Here is an 18,874-nt window from a genome sequence, read left to right on the forward strand (position 1 = left end):
GGAGACTCGTACAATACAAATTTATTAGACCACCTGTCAAAAGAATAAGTAAAGAACATGTTTTTAAAAAAACGCATTTATAAATAAATATTATATTATTATTATTATTTTTTAGGCAAATAGCAAAATGAATTCATGTTTGAGAAGTCAGAATTACTCAAGAATAAATTCAAGTGCTAAAACTAATTTTTCTGTTCAGGAATGCACGTACGTAAGTGCCTGTAATTTGGCATCTTAATTGAAAAAGATTTTTCTGCTTTTTTGTATAATGGTAAATTTAAAAATTCATGGAAAACAACAAGAATTGTGTTTTAGCATTAAGGAGCTTGCACACACAGGTGGATTAACTATTATAGCAACATAAAATATTATTGTATTAATTATCAATTCTGTTAATTTATGGCAGCTGTGGTGCGAGCCTTACATTGAGTGGTGCTCTAATTAATTTGTTAAGCACTGTACATGAGGTAACAGACACAGTCTGTGGGTCTTTATTGATGTTTTAGAGCTTACTAGAACAAAAAAAATCAGCATTTGTTGATTACCGGAATGATATATACAACATTTTCTGATAATTGTGCAAATTATCATTTTATTAAGACATGATCTTGCAGTGTCAGTATTAAAATGTCTAAAACACACCCCATAACCCAGAGTAAATTGGTGCTTTAACTACACATGTGCTGGCACAGATAAGACACTCTTTTTATGGCTGACAACAGCTGTGACTTCCTGCCAGTTAAATTCTTGGAGGTCTCTGCGAGCTTGTATCGTTCCTCGGTGCATCACCGACAGAGAATGTGAACAATATTTATAGATCACAACCAGCAGGAGAATCCCCCAGACATCAAGCATTGTAGTGGAGTGCAGGCCTTCTTCCACTTTGTATGCAAAGCTGTTGTCTTTTATGCTTACAAATGGAGTTCCTTTTTGCTGCAACATTGTAAGCAGGCATTATATGTGTTATGTTGGTTGTGTTACTGTATTGCAGGTGCCTAATTATACACATACAGTGACAGTGGTCAGGACAGAGGCTGGACATGCTCTGTACATATGCAGGTAACGCTTTGTAGTAATTCCATCATTTATAAGCTTTAATGATCATCATTTGCAATACATTAATATACAGAGTTGTATTAAGAAATCATCAAGCCATTTATAAGTTTAAATTAGAACATGACCACGAACAAATTATGACTACATCGTTAATAAGTGATGGATTGTGGGAGCCTCCCTGGCAGGTCACAGATGGTGCAAAGGTTCAGACTGAGGCCAGTACCCACTCGACACAGAACCCATGTGATGAATTTCTTTAACACTGACACGTTACAATCTGCTGGCGGTCCATCGTTCACAAATTTAATGTAATTTGTAGTTAAATAAGTAAGTCAAATGTTATTTCTGTAGCACCTTTTTAAGACAAGCATCTCAAAGTGCTTCACAACAAAATGCCAGAATATTTAAAAAATGTTTTAAAAAGACAAACAGAGTTAAAAATAGCACAATCATTTATTGTGCTTATAACAGGCTAACTTAAAAGTAATAGCTCATCAAAATAAAACCGTTATAAAGAGACGCTACAGTAAATACTCACATCTGACTTACAAAGAATTCAATGTCTGAATGTTTTATTTTTTAATCATTTGCTAATAATTTGTTCATGATCACAAATTTCACTTACAACAGATTTGTGTTGCCACTTATCAAACATCCTTAAACGTAATGTAAACTGTAGTTCATCATTAATTAAAGTTTTATAAATGACTTGTAGCTGAACATTATTATCAGGTGTTACACTTGTAAACAATACGGTTTAAAAACAATAATCATAAGCTGTGTGTTTAATGTAGCTTTCTGCGTGGTCAAAGATCTGGTCATTAATGTTGCAGCCAGACAGAAAACTTCACAATTTCAAATAACAACACTATCACAAGACGTTAATTATGAGACTGCATCCTTAATCTCCCCTTGTCTGCCGCTAGGCAACAGCCATATTTCATTCACATCATTATACTGAGCTTGGAAATGCTCAAACATTGAGCTAATAAATACTCAACCGGTGGCAAAAATATACTCTCACTGGTCACTTCATTAGGCACATCCTTCAACCAGTTTGATTTGAGCTTTGTGACGTGGTGTGTCAGCCAGCCGGAAGCATAAATGTGCTCATAAATGGTCATTAACAATACTCAGGTAAGCTGTGGCATTTAAATGATACTCAGATGGTACTAAAGGGCCCACAGAGTACCTGTATAAAAAAGCCCAAAGCCGACTGTACTTCCTCAGGAGGCTGAGGTCTTTTAACATCTGCAGGAAGCTCCTGAGGATGTTTTACCAGTCGGTGGTTGCTGGAGTACTTTTCTATGCTGTGGTGTGCTGGGGGAGCAGCACAGCAAAGAAGGACTCATCCAGGCTGGAGAAACTGATCAGGAGGGCTAGCTCTGTGGTCGGCATGAAGCTGGACACTCTGGTGACAGTGGCAGAGAAAAGGACATTAAAGAAACTGATGGACATTATGGACAATGCCAGGCATCCTCTGCACACGGCCATTAACAACCAGAAGAGTCTGTTCAGTGACAGGTTGCTTCTCCCAAAGACAAGAACTAACAGACTTAAAAACTCCTTTGTCCCACACGCCATCAGACTGTTTAACTCCTCTCTGGAGGGGAGAGGGAGGGGAAACAGGAGGACAAAGGAGGGAACAACTAAGCTGTAGTGCCTCTTCACCTCACTGTGCAATACCTTTTGTGCAATACTTTTGTAAATAGTCAACGGTGCAATAGACTCAATACTTGAAATGTGCAACTCACTTGTATTTTTATTTTTATTCCTATTTATTCTATTTATCCCCTTCGTATATTTTATTTATATTGTCTCTGTATTTATATATATGTGTGTGTGTATAACTCTGTAACTTCTGTCGGTGCTGTGCTTTTTTGGAAATCGAATTTCCCAGAGGAACCCACCCGAGGGATTAATAAAGTTCTATCTTATCTTATGATGTGCCAAGAAACTATCCCCTACACCATTACACTACCACCAGCAGTTTAAATTATTAACAGAGGGCAGGATCCATACTGAATGTTGCAGACTCATCTGAGCAGGCGGTATTTTTCCAGACTTCTGCTGTCCAGTTTTGGTGAGCGTGTGTGAACTGTAGCCTCGGTTTCTTGTTCTTAGCTGACAGGACTGGTACCCGGTGTAGACTTCTGCTGCTGGAGCCAATCTTCTCCACAGTTCAGCACTCAGAGATGCTGTTCAGCACAGCAACTTACTGTTGCCTTCCTATCAGCTTGAAGCAATCTGGCCATTTTCCTCTCAACTCTGGGATAAACGAGGCATTTTAACTGAGAAATGCCACTCACTGGATATGCTCTCCTGGTTGTGTGGTGCAATGGTTTATACGGTTGCCTAACAAGCAAAAGATTCCCAGTTTAATTAGACGAGGAAATACAAATCCCTTTGGAGGAGCGTCAGGAAGAGTAAAGATCTGCCAAATCAAAACATCCGAAGCTACCCACTGTGGCTCTCTCCTGTGACTAAGGGAGCAGCTGAAAGTAGCTTTCTCCACAAACCCTAGAGATGGTTGTAGGGAGAAATCCTGGTTGCAGTTTCTGAAGCAACCATGCCACTTTTAAAGTCACTTCATTCACCTTTCTTCCTCGTTTTGTGGGCTCAGACTGAACTTCAGCAGGTTTTCTCTACGTAAATTGATCGAGTTGCTCTCAAGTGATAGACTGGTTTGCATTAGTCTAATCAGGTATTTGTACCTAATAAAGTGGCCAGTTAGCATAATAATTCTACGTTGTTGTTAATAGAATCCTACAGGTCGAGTTAAAGGTCAACGTCAGTCTTAAATAAATTGAAATGGGAAATTTTGTCCTAATATGACCCAGCAATGCATCCATATCACTGGAGAAGAAGTTTGCATATTCTAAACAGTAAAGTTAATTCGTCTGTTTGTTAAAAACTCCACTTTCCTTTTGTCTTATTATGAAAAACATGAGAAAGTTAGTAATGACAATGTGTATAAAAACCTGAATATCATAAAACAGCATGGAAAAAGAAGAAAAACAAGATAAGAGCAGAAAATCAACACTTCCCTAACAAAAGACATCAGTCGAAGACAAATCTGTGCTGCCTGTCTGATAAGTTCAAAACAAAAGCTAATAAAGTTAAGCTGTAATTCTCAATAATTTTCCTGAAAGAAACCAGTCGCATGTTTTCAACTCAGCCCACAAAGAGCTGCAGGTAGTCATTTTAACCTTCCTGCCTTCTTGGGACCTTTTTGTGCCACTGCTATGTGTTAAATGGCTGCCATTTCCACTGTGTTCAGTGGAATATAACCAAACTTGCCACAGGATAGTTTTTACCTGTCAATGTTAATATTCCAGTGTGAATTCCTTAAATCAGCCTAAAATGGCTGAGTGGCAGAAATCCCCACACCCATCACCCTGGGGACCATTTTCTGCCCATTGACTTCCATTATAAACGCTATTTTTCATCCCCAAATTATCATTATATGATTTTATTTTTTCTTCTTTTCTTGGATGTCAATGAAGACTCAGGGCCTTGAAGTTTTAATTTTTAAATTGCAAAAAAAATGCAAAAAAATAATGGCAGGTCAAAATGTATGTTGGTGCCAATCTTTGGTCCATCTAAAGGCCTACTTATAATGACAATCACATATTACTTCAACTGGTTTTTTGTGGAAATATTTAGTTTCGTTTTTTGTTTTTTGGGGCTTATAACACAGGGCGCTCATGTAATAACACTGGGATTTGAAGGGTTAAAACAACGACAATATAATTAAAACTTTACATGACTATTTCAGGGAGAAGTAGTTTTACAAGGTTGGCTAATTTAAAGTGGAATAAAATATGGATATGTGGTCTTTTTATGGCGAGGCTGAGAATGGTCCCTAGGGTGATGGGTGTGAGTTTTTTAAAGGATGGCAGGAGGGTTAAGTACTTTTACACAGCAGGGACTCTTATACATGCCGGGCTCGTGCAGGGCATCATCACTGTGTTCAGTGATGGCATGTTTGTGTAAATGTAACAATACATGCAGGCTACAAATCTGCAGAAGCAAGTAAGTAGATTAAAATGTTGTAGTTTTAGAAGGTGATTTGTGTATTAATCCGTCTCACTGCTGTACACTATGGGGTTAGTGCATCTTTTTTGTCACATCACAATTGATGGTTATCATATTTTTGAAGCGCTCAGTTCGCACATCAGGACAGATAAGAACAGGGCTGTGAGGGTGTCACTCTGTACTCGTTGTGTCCCCTCGACACCTTCTACATGCATCCGCACTGCATGAACTCACATTTGTCTCGTTGTTTTGCGATAAGCTGGGATGGAGCCAATTAAGGTGTGTAAAAATGAGTATTTAAACAGCTCTTTTGTTTGTGTGCTGGACAAGAGAGCAAAGTCTGGAGCTCCCCGAACAAATTAGTTCACTGTTAGGTGCCTGCTAATGTTGGGGGGGGGTTAGTCACCTGGAATCAGTTGGGGTTGTTTGATTCAATATAATCATGCTCTAAGCAGCTGTTAATGTTATTTAGTGATGTTAAAAGTCGCATTATTTTGACAGCATTTGTATTATGTGCCGACCTACTTTTGCTCTAATGCATTAGCAGAGCTCTCTCTGGATACTGATTAATATGACTCACATGTAGTATCAGAACGACGGATGTCACGGGTGTCATCATACTATTACTGACATATTCCCATGGGAAGGTGAATTATTTAATGAGTAGATGTGACTCATCTCTCCCACTGATTTCTTTCTTCTTCTTCTTTTACCTTTTAAACTGTTTTCCACCAGAAGTCTTCTTTTAATAAGAAGACTGCGCTCCTCATTTGTTGACCAAAAGTTTACTTTTAAGTAGAGCATGTTAATTAGTGCCAGCGACTTTCTCTTGTCACCTCTGGACATGCAGTCTGAGGTTGCCGGAGAAAGGTGCCTAATTTAAGATTCCCATTTATTCTGGAAAAGAATCAAGTAACGCCTTTATTTTCATCCCTTTCATCCCAGCAACTGGCTGACACAAAAGGTCCTGTTTGATCCTGACTAACAGGGTGCAATTAGCAGGAAGGCCTGAGTCTCCTTTCTCCTATGCAAATGTAGCCTCTGAATGTGACTGGACACATGTACATGTGCAATTCATCTGGTTTAGACTCACGTAAATTTGACATCTGATATGAGACCTGAGCGTGAGTCTGACACATGAAATGAGCTTTAATAATGTGGTGAGATGGAACATATTGTGAAGTATGAAGTCATGTTCAAGCAGTGACTTCGGGGCGGTGAAAAGAGGCTGTTGTTATTCTCTTCCGTTCACTTCCTGCGGAGCAAAGAGGCTTCTTCATCTACCCCCTGCTGTAACAGCTCTATTATCGTATCGTTCAATGTCATGATCATTACTGAAGGTGAAGAGGGGTTGTTGTTTTTTACAGTAAACTGGACAATCACAGTAGGGCTTTCTCAGCGGTGGTAGTGCATGGTCGATACCTTTTCTCGAGGATAACACTGCTTGTGTTTGTTTCTTCTGAAGGCAGCAGTCGTTTCCTCTGAACTTCCAGCATTTACATTATCTCCTCCCATGCATGAGAAGCAATGTGAAAGAGGCATCTTTTAGCTACTCTCTGTCCCGTTATCTTTATTTTTCAATGGGACCTTTCATCAGCACTTATGGTGTGATGGGTTCACTCAGCTCAAGCACTTAGATGTGACTGAGAGCGCTGAGGGAAGGTTACAGTAACTATAAGCCATCCACACTGCTTGCAGACTAAAGAAGAATTAGCTGATAAAATATAAACAAGGAAATAAATGCACAAATCCCAGGCATCTCTTTCTCTTTGGAAATCTCGGCAGCAATGACACAGTGGAGGAGTTCCATGCTATCAGTATTATTTAGTAACAAACGGCTGAGCAATTCTGAGCTACAGAGCTCAAAGAGAGGCCGTCATCAATCAGTTGTTCTCATACAAATATTAGAGGAGGTTTGTTTTCTAGAAAGTGTTAATTTTAACTAGAGATGGCACGATACCACTTTTTTATGTCCGATACCGATACCGATATCATAAATTTGGATATCTGCCGATACCGATATGAATCCGATATAGTGTTTTTTAATCAACAAAACTGTTTTTTAAAATATCTTGCTGCATTTTGCAAGTCTGCAAGTTCATACTCAAGTTTAAAACAACAACTACACTAAAGCTATTCTGTTATACCTGTATACAAAAAAAATATTTCATAGTTCAGCAATACTGATCAATCTAATAAACTTAGACCTACACCATCCTCCCTATTCTGGTATTTTAAAGAGTACTTAGCGTAAATATTAAGCAACCTAACTAATAGGGTTCCAACTCCCAGCAACAACAAAAATAAATAAATAAAAAATAGGGAACCACCCCTCACGCTCCACCTCATGATGCTTAATCGACGTAATCAACCTTAATTTGATGCAGTGTGAAAAAAAATGCACAGAAATCAATTATTTTTCAAGAAATATTAAATAGATTCAACATCTTTCTTCAACAAAATTGCAGACTGCACAGATGGTACCTTCCCAAAGGAAAATGTACTATAGCTTACTAGGGTATATATATTAGACTTAATAGTTACTATATACAGTAATTGACTTCTATTCATTTTACATCAAATTAAAACTTTGGGTGTCAGATAATTATTTATTAAAAGCTCGACATTTTAAATGAGAATAAGAAAGAAAAGTATGTCTTTGTGCCCCCTTTTCCCAGTTAATGCCCTATCGGCCCCCCTGGCTAAACTTTGCTAGATCCGCCCCTGCACAGTTACCAGCCGTCAGCTACGTAGAAAAAGATCCTCGAGTAGAAAGTAATAATAAATACATTCTAACAACAGCTGATCAAGCTTAAACGTGCTGCTGTTGTTCAGCCGCTGGTTTGCTCTTTCTGGCGCAAAGTGGACCAAAAACAAACAAGAGAGACTCGCGACAGAAAAGCCGATCAGCTGATCATTAGCAGTTCCACGATTGAAGTAGCAGCCGGAGAGCGAGAGGCAGTCGCTCGTTAAGCTTAACGTGGGAATGCTTTACAAACATTCAGAGATGGACTTACACACTTGCTTTACTTCTCTCGGGGATAACTTTGTCGGAGATGAAATGCCAGGTTGCTAGCGAAGCTCCAAATGCTATCCAGACCACCGACAGGTCCCGCATGCCACAGCTGCTCTATCACGTGATGCATACTGCTCCGACGTTCTGAGGCGAGTTACGGCGTGTTGCAAGTTTTGTGAGGTGCTTTCGTGATATTTAATGGATCGGATTACATTTTTTATTTTTCTCCGATATCCGATCCAGTAATTTAGGTCAGTATCGGACCGATACCGATACGTAATATCGGATCGGTCCATCTCTAATTTTAACACATGCTGTGCTATGATACACAAACAATAAGGATAATTTATGGTGAGTATTTTTTACTTCACATAGTTGCAGTCTCATTAATTATAGTTTAGCTATTAAACATGACAAAATAAAAGATTTACCTTGGAAATATAAAGATCATAAACAACCTCACATCCATAAAATTAGGGATGCTGTTTAACATGTAAATAAAAACAGATTTTGATGGCAGCAACATGTCTAAAAATATTTGGTTGGGGGGCAACAAAAGGCTGCACAAGCAAGCAGTACAAAACGTAATCAGCTAGAGAAAATTTTGGCTACTAATTGTGGGTAATTTGCAACAGGTCAGTAACATGAGTTATTATAAGAAGAGCATCTTAGAGAGGCAGAGCTTCTCAGGTGTAAAGATGGACAGAGGTTCACTAATCTACAAAATACTGCATCTACAAATTGCTAACAAACTACTGATCAGTGTTCCTTGCTATAAAACTGCAAAGACTTGGAATATAATGTACAGTCATAATATCATCAAAAGATTTTGAGAATCTGGAGAAATCTCTGCATGCGAGGCTGAAACTCAGTGTGAGACACCTGTCATCTCTGGGCCTTCAGGTAGCACTGCATAAAAAAAAAATAAAAAAAAGCTCAATCATGCAAAGAAGGAAAAGAAAAAGCCAAGTGTGAAGCAGCAATGACAATCCAGAAAGGCCAGGCTTCTCTGGGCCAAAGCTCATTAAAAATCGACTGAGGAAAAGTGGCAAACTGTTCTGTTGTCAGAGAACTCATTTTTTAAATTCTTTATGGAAAATATGGAGTAAAAAGGAGAGGGACCATCTGGCTTGTTAACAGCACTCAGTAAAAAAGCCTGCATCTCTGATGGTATGCGGGTGCATTAGTGCATATGGAATTGGCACCTGAAATCTGCAACGAGATCAATGCTGAGAGGTATACACAGGTTTTACACCAACATATGCTCCCAAACAGAATAGTATTTTTCAGGGGATGACTATTTCAGCAGGATGATCCTAAATTGCATGCTGGATGGCTTCATAACGCAGGAGACTGAAGTGGACAGCCTGCAGTCCAGACCTTTCAACAACTGAAAACATTTAGCACAACATGAAATGAAAAAGAAGATCCAGGACTGTTGAGCACCTAGAAACCCAAAAGTCCACCAGCTGGTCTCCTCAGTTCCCAGACATTTATGCACTGGTGTTAAACGGAGAGAGGATGCTACACAGTAGCAAACATGGCCCTGTCCCAACTTTTTTTTTTTACATTGTTGCCATCAAATTCAAAGTATGTGTTTTGCAAAGCACTTCATTCTGTTTATATTCACAGTTTTCATAGATAACCAAGATTTTTTGGAATTGTGTTTGCCTTTATACATTTGCAATTCTGCTATCTCTGTCTAATATCTCTTTTTATTTATTTATTTTCTTAATTGTTATGCAAAAAAATGTCATATTTGGTGATGTTTATCTCCTGCACGCTTTTAAACACATTAGGATTTAAGTAAAGGAACCTCAGTGACTTTTTTGACCCTGTCAGCAGCACTGAAAGTCTGCCAGTGGACTTCAGTAGGCATGGACCATTTTCAAATTTTATTTTATTTTTTTTTTTTTTTTTTGCTGCACCAGCGACCACCAAGAATATCTCTGTTAGGCGGTCATAAAGGTCAGCAGGATCTGTCGGCTTTCATGTTCATGTTTTAACTCTTTTGGAAGGTCAACAGACTTTTAAGCCCTGACCTCAGACCTGGCTAAAGTGACCGGTGTTGTAGACAAACCAGCTGAAGCTTACACAGGTTGTTATATTTAGGGAAAATTTGGAAGTTTTTGGTTAGATAAAAAAGAAGGTAGTGATTTAAGAAAGAAGACAAACATATCTGTTAAATTAATCAAAGGAACCCGGTATATTTAAATTGAGTTTTATATATATAGGACCATTTCTTACAGTTATCTCATCTCAAAAAACCTAAAAAACAGCAAACAATTTTTTAAAAAGAACCTGGACCCCATAACTGCAGATCAGGAACATGCTGATCTGCAGAAAGGACAAGGCACAAACTACAGGAAAGAGAGGACAAAAAGTTAATGACATGCAACAGTCATGCATGTCATTAAGGAAAGGGGCTCTGCAGGATGAGCTGGTAGCAGCAGGGATGGTTCGGGGTCATTTGATCCAGCTCATACTAGAAAGAAAGAAAGAAAGAAAGAAAGAAAGAAAGAAAGAAAGAAAGAAAGAAAGAAAGAAAGAAACAAACAAACAAACAAACAAACAAACAAACAAACAAACATACAAAGATTTTTAAAAGTGAAGTTGAAGGTGCTTCCTCCCCTTGAATTTCTGCTTCTAGAAACTGTTCTAGGAACTGCAGTCTGAAAGCAAAGTGCTCTATTGGGACAGTTCATAGGATGTGATGTCTTTAAGATACCATTGGGCCTAATCATTGAAGTCTTTGTATGTGAGAAGAAGGATTTTAAATCATCCTGGATCTACAGAGAGCCAATAAAGAGAAGTTAATATTGGAGAAATATGATGTTACTCTCTAGTCCATGTTAGTACTCCCTGCTGAAGGCGTTTCAAAGAGCCACTGGGATGTCCGGCTAATAAAGGTTTACGATAGTGCAGTAACAAAAGTATCACTCTGAGACAACATGTTCCTAATTTTGACAGTATTACACTTGAGTCAGTGTCATGTGGCTTCTTTTATTTCAATGACACACTCAGTCACTGGAATAAAATGTAGTGACTGCTGGTGTTAAATATAGTGGGGCGAAGCCACTAGCTCAAATAACCTACACTAATGCAGATCAACAGATAAAAAATTATCAGACCTATCAGCTATCGAGGTTACAGTCACCATTATGACAATGTTAGTCCAACTTGCTGTGAAATTGTCAGTCAGTATTTCTTTTTGCTTTGATATGGAACAATTTGATGAAATTGTCACCTTTGCCTCAGTAAATTCAGATGGTTGTTTGCAGTAATACCCCTCGATTATATGCTTTTATACTTCTTTCCCTCAAGTGACTCATTCATTCAACTTTTGTAATAGAAGATGTGTGAAGGCCAATGAGAGTGCTCAAACCAACCAATGACAAATCAACGTTGTTTGCTGACTACTTGGCGTGTTTTGGAAATTTGTTGAAGATGGTTTGGCAAAGGGATGTGAAGTGTGTTCATTCATGGGTAAAAACAGTTGGGTTTGCAAGTTTTTGTAACGAAACAGGATCACAAGTTAATGTCATGCTGAGAAAATGAAAGGCTGATTTCTCGAGATAATCATGCAACTGATCACAAGAAAACAAATTCTTTGTCTCTGGGATCTCGGTAGCTATGAAGACGTGTAATTTCACCATCTAATTACCAGTGAAATTAAGTTTTGCAGCAGCATCACAGAAGTGTACGTGCACATAAAGTTACTGTACAGCAGAGAATAAATAAGGAGGGTCGATCTGAAAGTTTTAACACAACACGGTTTCTGCTCGTGTCAAAACCTTGACTGAAGTATAGTCTGGAACTGAATAAATGACACTCCTTCATTTTTAAGTTAAACCAGTTGCTCCAGTTTGCTGGATGCCATCTGTGCTGGTCAGCATGAACTATACCATGATCAGGAAGAATGGGCCACTTAAAAAACACTTGATTTAATTTCTATTTATCATTGTTCCCATCAATGACAAATACGAAAGCACATCAAAGTAGAAGCTGCTGCCTGCTGTGCATCTCTCAGCAGCACAGATCCATGGACAGCAGCAAGGATGTTCATTTCTTGTCATCTGCATGTGCGAGAAAGAGAATGTTTTACAAATCTACCCTTATCTGTGAAGATAAGCTAACCTTTATGCCAAGAAGCAAAACCACGCTCGCTTTATTAAAGTGAAATCATGATAAATAACTTTCACCCATGAATCATTCATCAACAACAGCCTAAAGTTATGCTTTATCCATGAAGCTAACGATACAGAAAAGGAGAAAATTGTTATTGTTAGTATTTTTAAAGCCTCCTTCGTCCCATGGAGAAAAACAGACAAAAACAAAATGTATAAAGAATCTTTAGGATCTTTTCAGAGGATCTCTTGTCATATTATGTGTCATATTCCCCAGGGCATCACAGCAGCTCAGACTTGGTATAAAATGATGAAAATGAGATTTATTATTCCACAATTAGATAAACCGTGCATCGATATCTTAAGATAACTAGATAAATTAGCTTATCATCATAAGATATCAGAAAAAAAATAACTGCTCTTATTTCCTGTAGCGTTAAACAGAAGCAGTCAGAAGCAATTTGTGTTTTGGATTTGGATACAAGTGTGATACACACATATATTCTTCATGAAAAAACTGTCCCTTTCTATTTCATTACATATTATCTACGCATCAGCACTTATTTCCGTGAGCCCTTCTGTTGGCTTTCTTTTAAACTATAACAGCATAACTGCTTTTTCACTCATCTCATTAAAACCTAATCATTCATGCACAAACAACAGGCATTTTGTGATTGATTGTATAAATGCTAAAAGCTAAGATTCTGGAGTTATTTTTAAAAGTTGTTTTTGTTTTAGAGTTTTTGTTATTTTTACATCCAAAAGTAAAATCCCAGCAGGACCTCCCAAATCGGAAAACAGTTTTACTTTATTTGTGATTTGTGTTATCTTTCCAAGATAATACAATTCTTATTTGTATTGTTCACTCCTTTCTAAATCTCTAGTGCTCATTTAATACATAATTTTTTTAAAAATTGATTTAGATGGATTGATAAGTAGGCCAGCACAGAAATACTTTAAAGCTGCTTTCTTTCTAATGGCCACCAGGGGGCAAAACGACTTCCATTCCCGACTTTTAAATAAAAACACTTAGCTGAGGGCTTTATGGCTCTGTTACACCAGAGTAAAAACAAGACAGCAACCTCCTTGCAGCTAGAAAATTTGGTGGATGAATTAAACTTTTTAGCTTTCGGAGACGGATTTTGAAAGTAGTTGTGGCAACCAAGTTGTTGCTCAGAGGTTGAGTGTGCAGCACCCCGAGCCTCTGGGTGGGAGATAGCTTGCTTCCAAATAATCCCAACTGGGAATGGATTCTTCCTCAAACAGATTGGTGAAGGTTTGACAGTAATTACCATCTAATTTATAAATGCAGATGGATTGCTGACAGATTGCAATCAATCTGAGTCCATCTGCACTGATTAGCTCAACTCATCTGTATCATAGTTAAGTTAGTTTAAGTTTGTTTTTATTGTGATTTTCATGGTATGTACATGGCAACAGATTTGCAGTTTCCAACACAGGTAATCAGCGTATTGTTATATTCAGATCACATGTAAATGCCAACTTGACCCATTCAATAGGAGACTGACAGCAAGTGACTGATGTGGTTTGGGGACTATTAATGGGTCTCAACCTTCAGAGCAAACATTTAAAGGTGGTGGCCATGGTCTCCAAATGCTATTTTCACCAGCATGACTTGCCTGATGAATATTGAATATAAAAACCATTTTGTAAAAAGAAAGATCGATAAGTCTCAGCAGATCTGTTTTCGAAACTCTAAGATGGCGAACAGTGGATGACACCAAAGTGGCCATCTTTTATAATGTATGAGGTCATTCTTAAAAAACTAAACACCTTGACACTTTGTTTACATTTGATTCGGCTCATAACGGTCTTCGTGTCTGAATAAATGTAACAATAAACAGTCAAGCATTTACATAATGTCTTGTGCCACATTCATTCATTCACATGGCAATTTATTCTATATATACAGAAGTTTATCGATCAAACACAAACACCACTGGATGCATCTGGCCTCCATATTTGCCCAGGGAAAACTTCAACTTCTAGTCTGGATTGAACCACTGACACATTTCACAGCATTTTAGGAGCCACGCTACTGTTGCTGCTTTGAGCAGTCACCTATTTCACACCAATATTAATAATTTGCTTGATAATATTGCTTTCAAATTGTTTTCCTCCACTCTCATATTGCAGAATTAACTAAAAATATTCTGTCATACAGACAGAATATAAATCATCAAATCAGTGATTCAAAGATTTTCACCACCTGGCTTCAGACAGCCGAGTGGGTGCACCCTCACAGCAGTGCAAGGTTACAGATATTCTGATCAAGGACTCAAAGTAAACACCTGAGTCGGCTGAATGTTTTCCACACTTTAAATAAAAATTCAGTTCCATCACTTTGCTATTGTTGTATTGTGTGTTTAACTGTGCGTATTTGTTTATTTGCAAGTGAACATTTTTCCAGGGATATGTAACATGCAATGTTAGTACGAACGTCTCACAATGGGGTGCTTAAAGTACTTTATCATGCCCAGTGTGGCACACAGGAGCTGGATACAGTACTGTCAGTGATCATGTAACACTGACTTTTGTTGAGTCTTACCACATCAATAAGGTTGTAGTACTTCCTTCTGCAAAATGAGCTTGACCCATGTGGGCACACCGGGAGTTAAGATGTCAGTATTGATTGGATAAACGTCCGTCTCTTTTAACTTTAAAAAGGACAGCCTTTATCAGAAGTAAATCTACATATTCAGCTACATAAATAAGCCAATCAATTATGTTGGCGATATCAATACATGAGGGAGAAAAAAAATAGTGAAGCGCTTCAGTCTGTGGAGGATCAAATCTTGACAAACAACATTTACATGTTAAAAAATGCAAATTATAATCAAAATTTTCAACAAAGTAAACACATATTGTGTCCCTCATGATTCCATGTGTGTATTTTATTTATTTTTTTCAGATAAATATTCATTCCTCAGTGTGTGAAACAATCTGTAGTCCAGCCACTGCTCAGCTGGCTAAGAGAATTCATTATTTGTCACTGGCATCAGAGGTCACAACACTGAATCTGGGATTGTGCTCAGGGAAGATAACAAAACTCAAGCAGTGCTGCTGGGAGTAATTTAGACAAATATGTTGTGTCTGATGTGTCAAGGTATTGCACAGACAGTGCCACTTGTCCAGAAGGACCTCAATTTACGTTCCAAAGACTTTGTCTTGTAGTGCTTTATTTTATTTTTTAAAGAGGATTATACACTGCCGCTATAACCACAATTTGCAAGCTATCACTTAAAAACTGCACTCATTCATGTGCACAAGATGGATAGCTAGTGCTCGTCCTCATCTGGGCTTGCATGCTAATTGTGGTTGCCAAGTCACATAAATGCATGCAAAGTGGTTTTCTACATCATATAAGCACCCAGCGTAATCACATGCTTTACATATGAACAGTTCATCCAAGCCTTTTGGTTTAAAGCAATTTTCAAGGTAAAAGAGTGCATGTTTAGCTTATTCTGGTGTTGAATGATGAATGTCTAAGTATTCATAGGTTTCTTGTGGATTAGGTGGATGTCTACGTGTTTGTTCTGTTAATTCCACCTTTTTATTCTCTGCAGTGTCTCGGGCTATCACTGCTCAGGTATCGGCTTATATCATTGATATATTGATGTAAAAATTAGACTTCCAGTTCATTTTGTTTCTTGTTTCATCCAATCAAGCAACGAGCTGAGCTAGCATCCAATAGTCTTGTATATTTGAGGATCTACATCAAAGAACTACCGGCATTCAGCGCCTTTGAAGTGCAACTGCTCTTTTTCACCACTTCAAACAGAATACAGTGATGCCGAGTGAGGACAGGAGCCAAATGCCAATGTTTATGGATTATTTACCAAAAGTTGCAGTTTTAATTAGAAACACATGAACCTGCTTGCAGCCTTCAGTCAGAAGTGATTGTATTATGACCACAGTAGCAGGTACTGGCTCAGAAGATCACTTACTATGAATGAAGAATAACACTGCATCACAGTGGGAAATCCTTTAAATATCTGTCACAGATAACACAAGATACAGATAAACAAAGCAGATAATAGTTTAGCCAGGAAGACTAGAGCATTGCCTTTTTCATTATTTGCCATTCATTATTATTTACCAGAGGATTGAACTTTACATTGCGCACTTACATGTTCAAACACCTCTCTGCTAATGGTTGTGTAGTATTACAGTCTGTCTGAATGCTCAAGCATTAACGGTAGCTTTTGAAGCACTATCTACAAAACCATTAGCACTTGGAGCCAAAGCACTGGCTCAAACTAAATGCTTTACATTTATAGAATAATTTCTGCAAAGCTTCACTCAGATACCTCACTTCAGGCAACACTTTCAACACTACCTAGCTACAATATTGCAATATGATGTGAAGGATAAACAACTTTCTCCTTATTTGTATTAATAGTGTGTTTTATTCAGATGGATTTTTCTGTGTACACAGTTGTTTACTCGTTTAAAAAAAAAAAAAATTGCTATGCCCTGCACACAGATGAGCCACAACCACGCATTTACACACACTAACTCATTGGGTGGTTAGTGCTTCATGCGCTTATTAAAATGATAGTTTGTAGGTAATTATGGAGGCAGTTGTATTTTACAAGAGCGTAATGAGTTTTGCAGCAATTTTATGCTTTTGCAACATGTAAACTGTTTTGCAGGTTTGAAGAAGGGTTTTGTTGGTGGTCATTTTAAATTTAGGCATTTTAAATGAAGAAAGAAAGACTGCAGTACATGATTCTAAAACACGCATCTCCTCTTTTTGTCTCTCACTGGGATGCTGAAACTTTTAATATTGCTCATGTTCTGTGGGCTGAAATTTTAAAATGCAGCGTTTCTGTCTCAGTCTATTCTACTGAAACAATCAAACTACACTCTCATAAAAAGTGTACACTAAAGGTCTATTTCTGTCTCTGCAGTTCCAGTGTATATGTACGTCTTTAAGGGCAAAAGTTTGTATGCTTCAGTGCACTGTAACGATCACATTTGTACCTCTTCTTCTTTTTAAGGTGCAACATTAGGAGACAGCTGGCCAACAAGAAATTAGGCAATTTACTCTTAGATTTAAAGTTTCTGCTGTTTGGTTTAAATAGATAAAAGTAATTTGGTGTATTCTGACTTGTTTAACTCGTGTATACCAGCAGCAGGGTGCAGTAGGGCAGCACTGTCACCTCACAGCTAGAAGGTTCTGGGTGTCTTTTCCCTGTGCCTGGTGGTCAGAACATTCACAAGCAACTTGCGTTTCTCTTTTTAGATAGCATGCTTAACATTATCATTTAAAATCAATTGATAATTAGTTGTACTGTTTCAAAAGGTTGTAGCTTTCTGTATTAGACATTTCCAAAACATTGAAGACCAATAGTTCTTTCAGTACTGTCTGCTTCCCACTCCTTGTCACACATTTTACCCAAACATTTACCGAACTGAGTTTAATTTGGAGTCAGTATTTGGAGGAGGAGCATAGTTTCTGTAGGATTTATTCAAAAAAGAAATGAATATCTTTACTACTGTGAAATATTCTGGCTCATGGAATAAAGAAACTTGGAGAAAAAAAGTTGCTTTCACTCTTCAAACACTCAATATTCAGCTATGCCTCCTCTTTCTCAAAACACAAACATCTAAGACAGAGGGATTATAGCCTTTTGAACTGTGACCCACAGCAGCTGTTTGAAGCTGCTTTTACTTTAAACTCTAAAAATAAACACCCTTTACTCGCCGACGTTGAAACCAACATGTTAAAAATCCGCCAGTTCAACGATAGCCCTCAAGTAACATGTTCGTTCTGTGTGCCTTCTTTCACTTCGCAGAGATCCGTGAGGCTTTCAAAGTATTTGACAGAGATGGGAATGGCTTTATCTCTAAGCAGGAGCTGGGGATGGCCATGCGCTCACTGGGCTACATGCCCAATGAGGTGGAGCTGGAGGTTATCATCCAAAGACTTGACATGGATGGTGGGTCTCTCTTGCTCTCTCTGCTGCAATTATTCCAACATGTGAGCTGCGTTAATGACTCGTCAATGTTTCGCTTGTTTCATCAGGCGATGGCCAGGTTGGCTTTGAAGAGTTTGTCACATTACTTGGTCCTAAACTCTCTGCTGCTGGAATGCCTGACAAGTTCAACGGAGCAGACTTTGACTCTGTGTTTTGGAAGGTATGTACTGTCCCATAATCCCCACCAATAAAGTTTAATCTAGTCATTTGAATATCAATCCCTCACAAACTACACCCCAGTCAGATAACTGCATCACATGTTGTGGACACCGGTATCCCCATTCCTTACAATCAGGAGTATAATCAAATGAATTACTCTAATATCTGATTTTTATAAAATATTTATACACTGCTGTTTATTGCTGACCTGCAATTTATGTGCATCACTGAGGGGCATCAAGGCAGAAGTTCTTCCTCTGCTAATTAGACCTCTCCTGGTGTTTTCTGTTTTCCCAGTGCGACATGCAGAAACTGACAGTGGATGAGCTGAAGAGATTGCTTTATGATACTTTCCGTGACCACCTCACTATGAAAGACATTGAGAACATCATCATGACTGAGGAGAACCACCTGAACAGTCCAGAGTCCCATGTGAACATTGATAGTATGTCTTATAATATCATTTTTATAGT

General features: G+C 38.1%; 1 protein-coding gene across 2 annotated transcripts in view; it reads left to right on the forward strand.

Annotated features, from left to right (window-relative positions):
- Nucleotides 1-18,874, forward strand: part of cabp7b (calcium binding protein 7b) — a 28,331-nt gene that overhangs the window by 5,148 nt on the left and 4,309 nt on the right. For both annotated transcript variants that reach the window (XM_085463685.1, XM_085463684.1), the window contains 3 exons: nt 18,060-18,203; nt 18,290-18,402; nt 18,699-18,846. In XM_085463685.1, the coding sequence (XP_085319811.1) occupies nt 18,060-18,203; nt 18,290-18,402; nt 18,699-18,846 (405 nt within the window). The remainder of the gene's footprint in view (nt 1-18,059; nt 18,204-18,289; nt 18,403-18,698; nt 18,847-18,874) is intronic.

This window comes from Copadichromis virginalis, linkage group LG7 (genome assembly GCF_057382275.1).
Source record: "Copadichromis virginalis isolate Kocher_CV1m ecotype Utaka linkage group LG7, C_Virginalis_male_GT1.1, whole genome shotgun sequence".
Classification (NCBI taxonomy): domain Eukaryota; kingdom Metazoa; phylum Chordata; class Actinopteri; order Cichliformes; family Cichlidae; genus Copadichromis; species Copadichromis virginalis.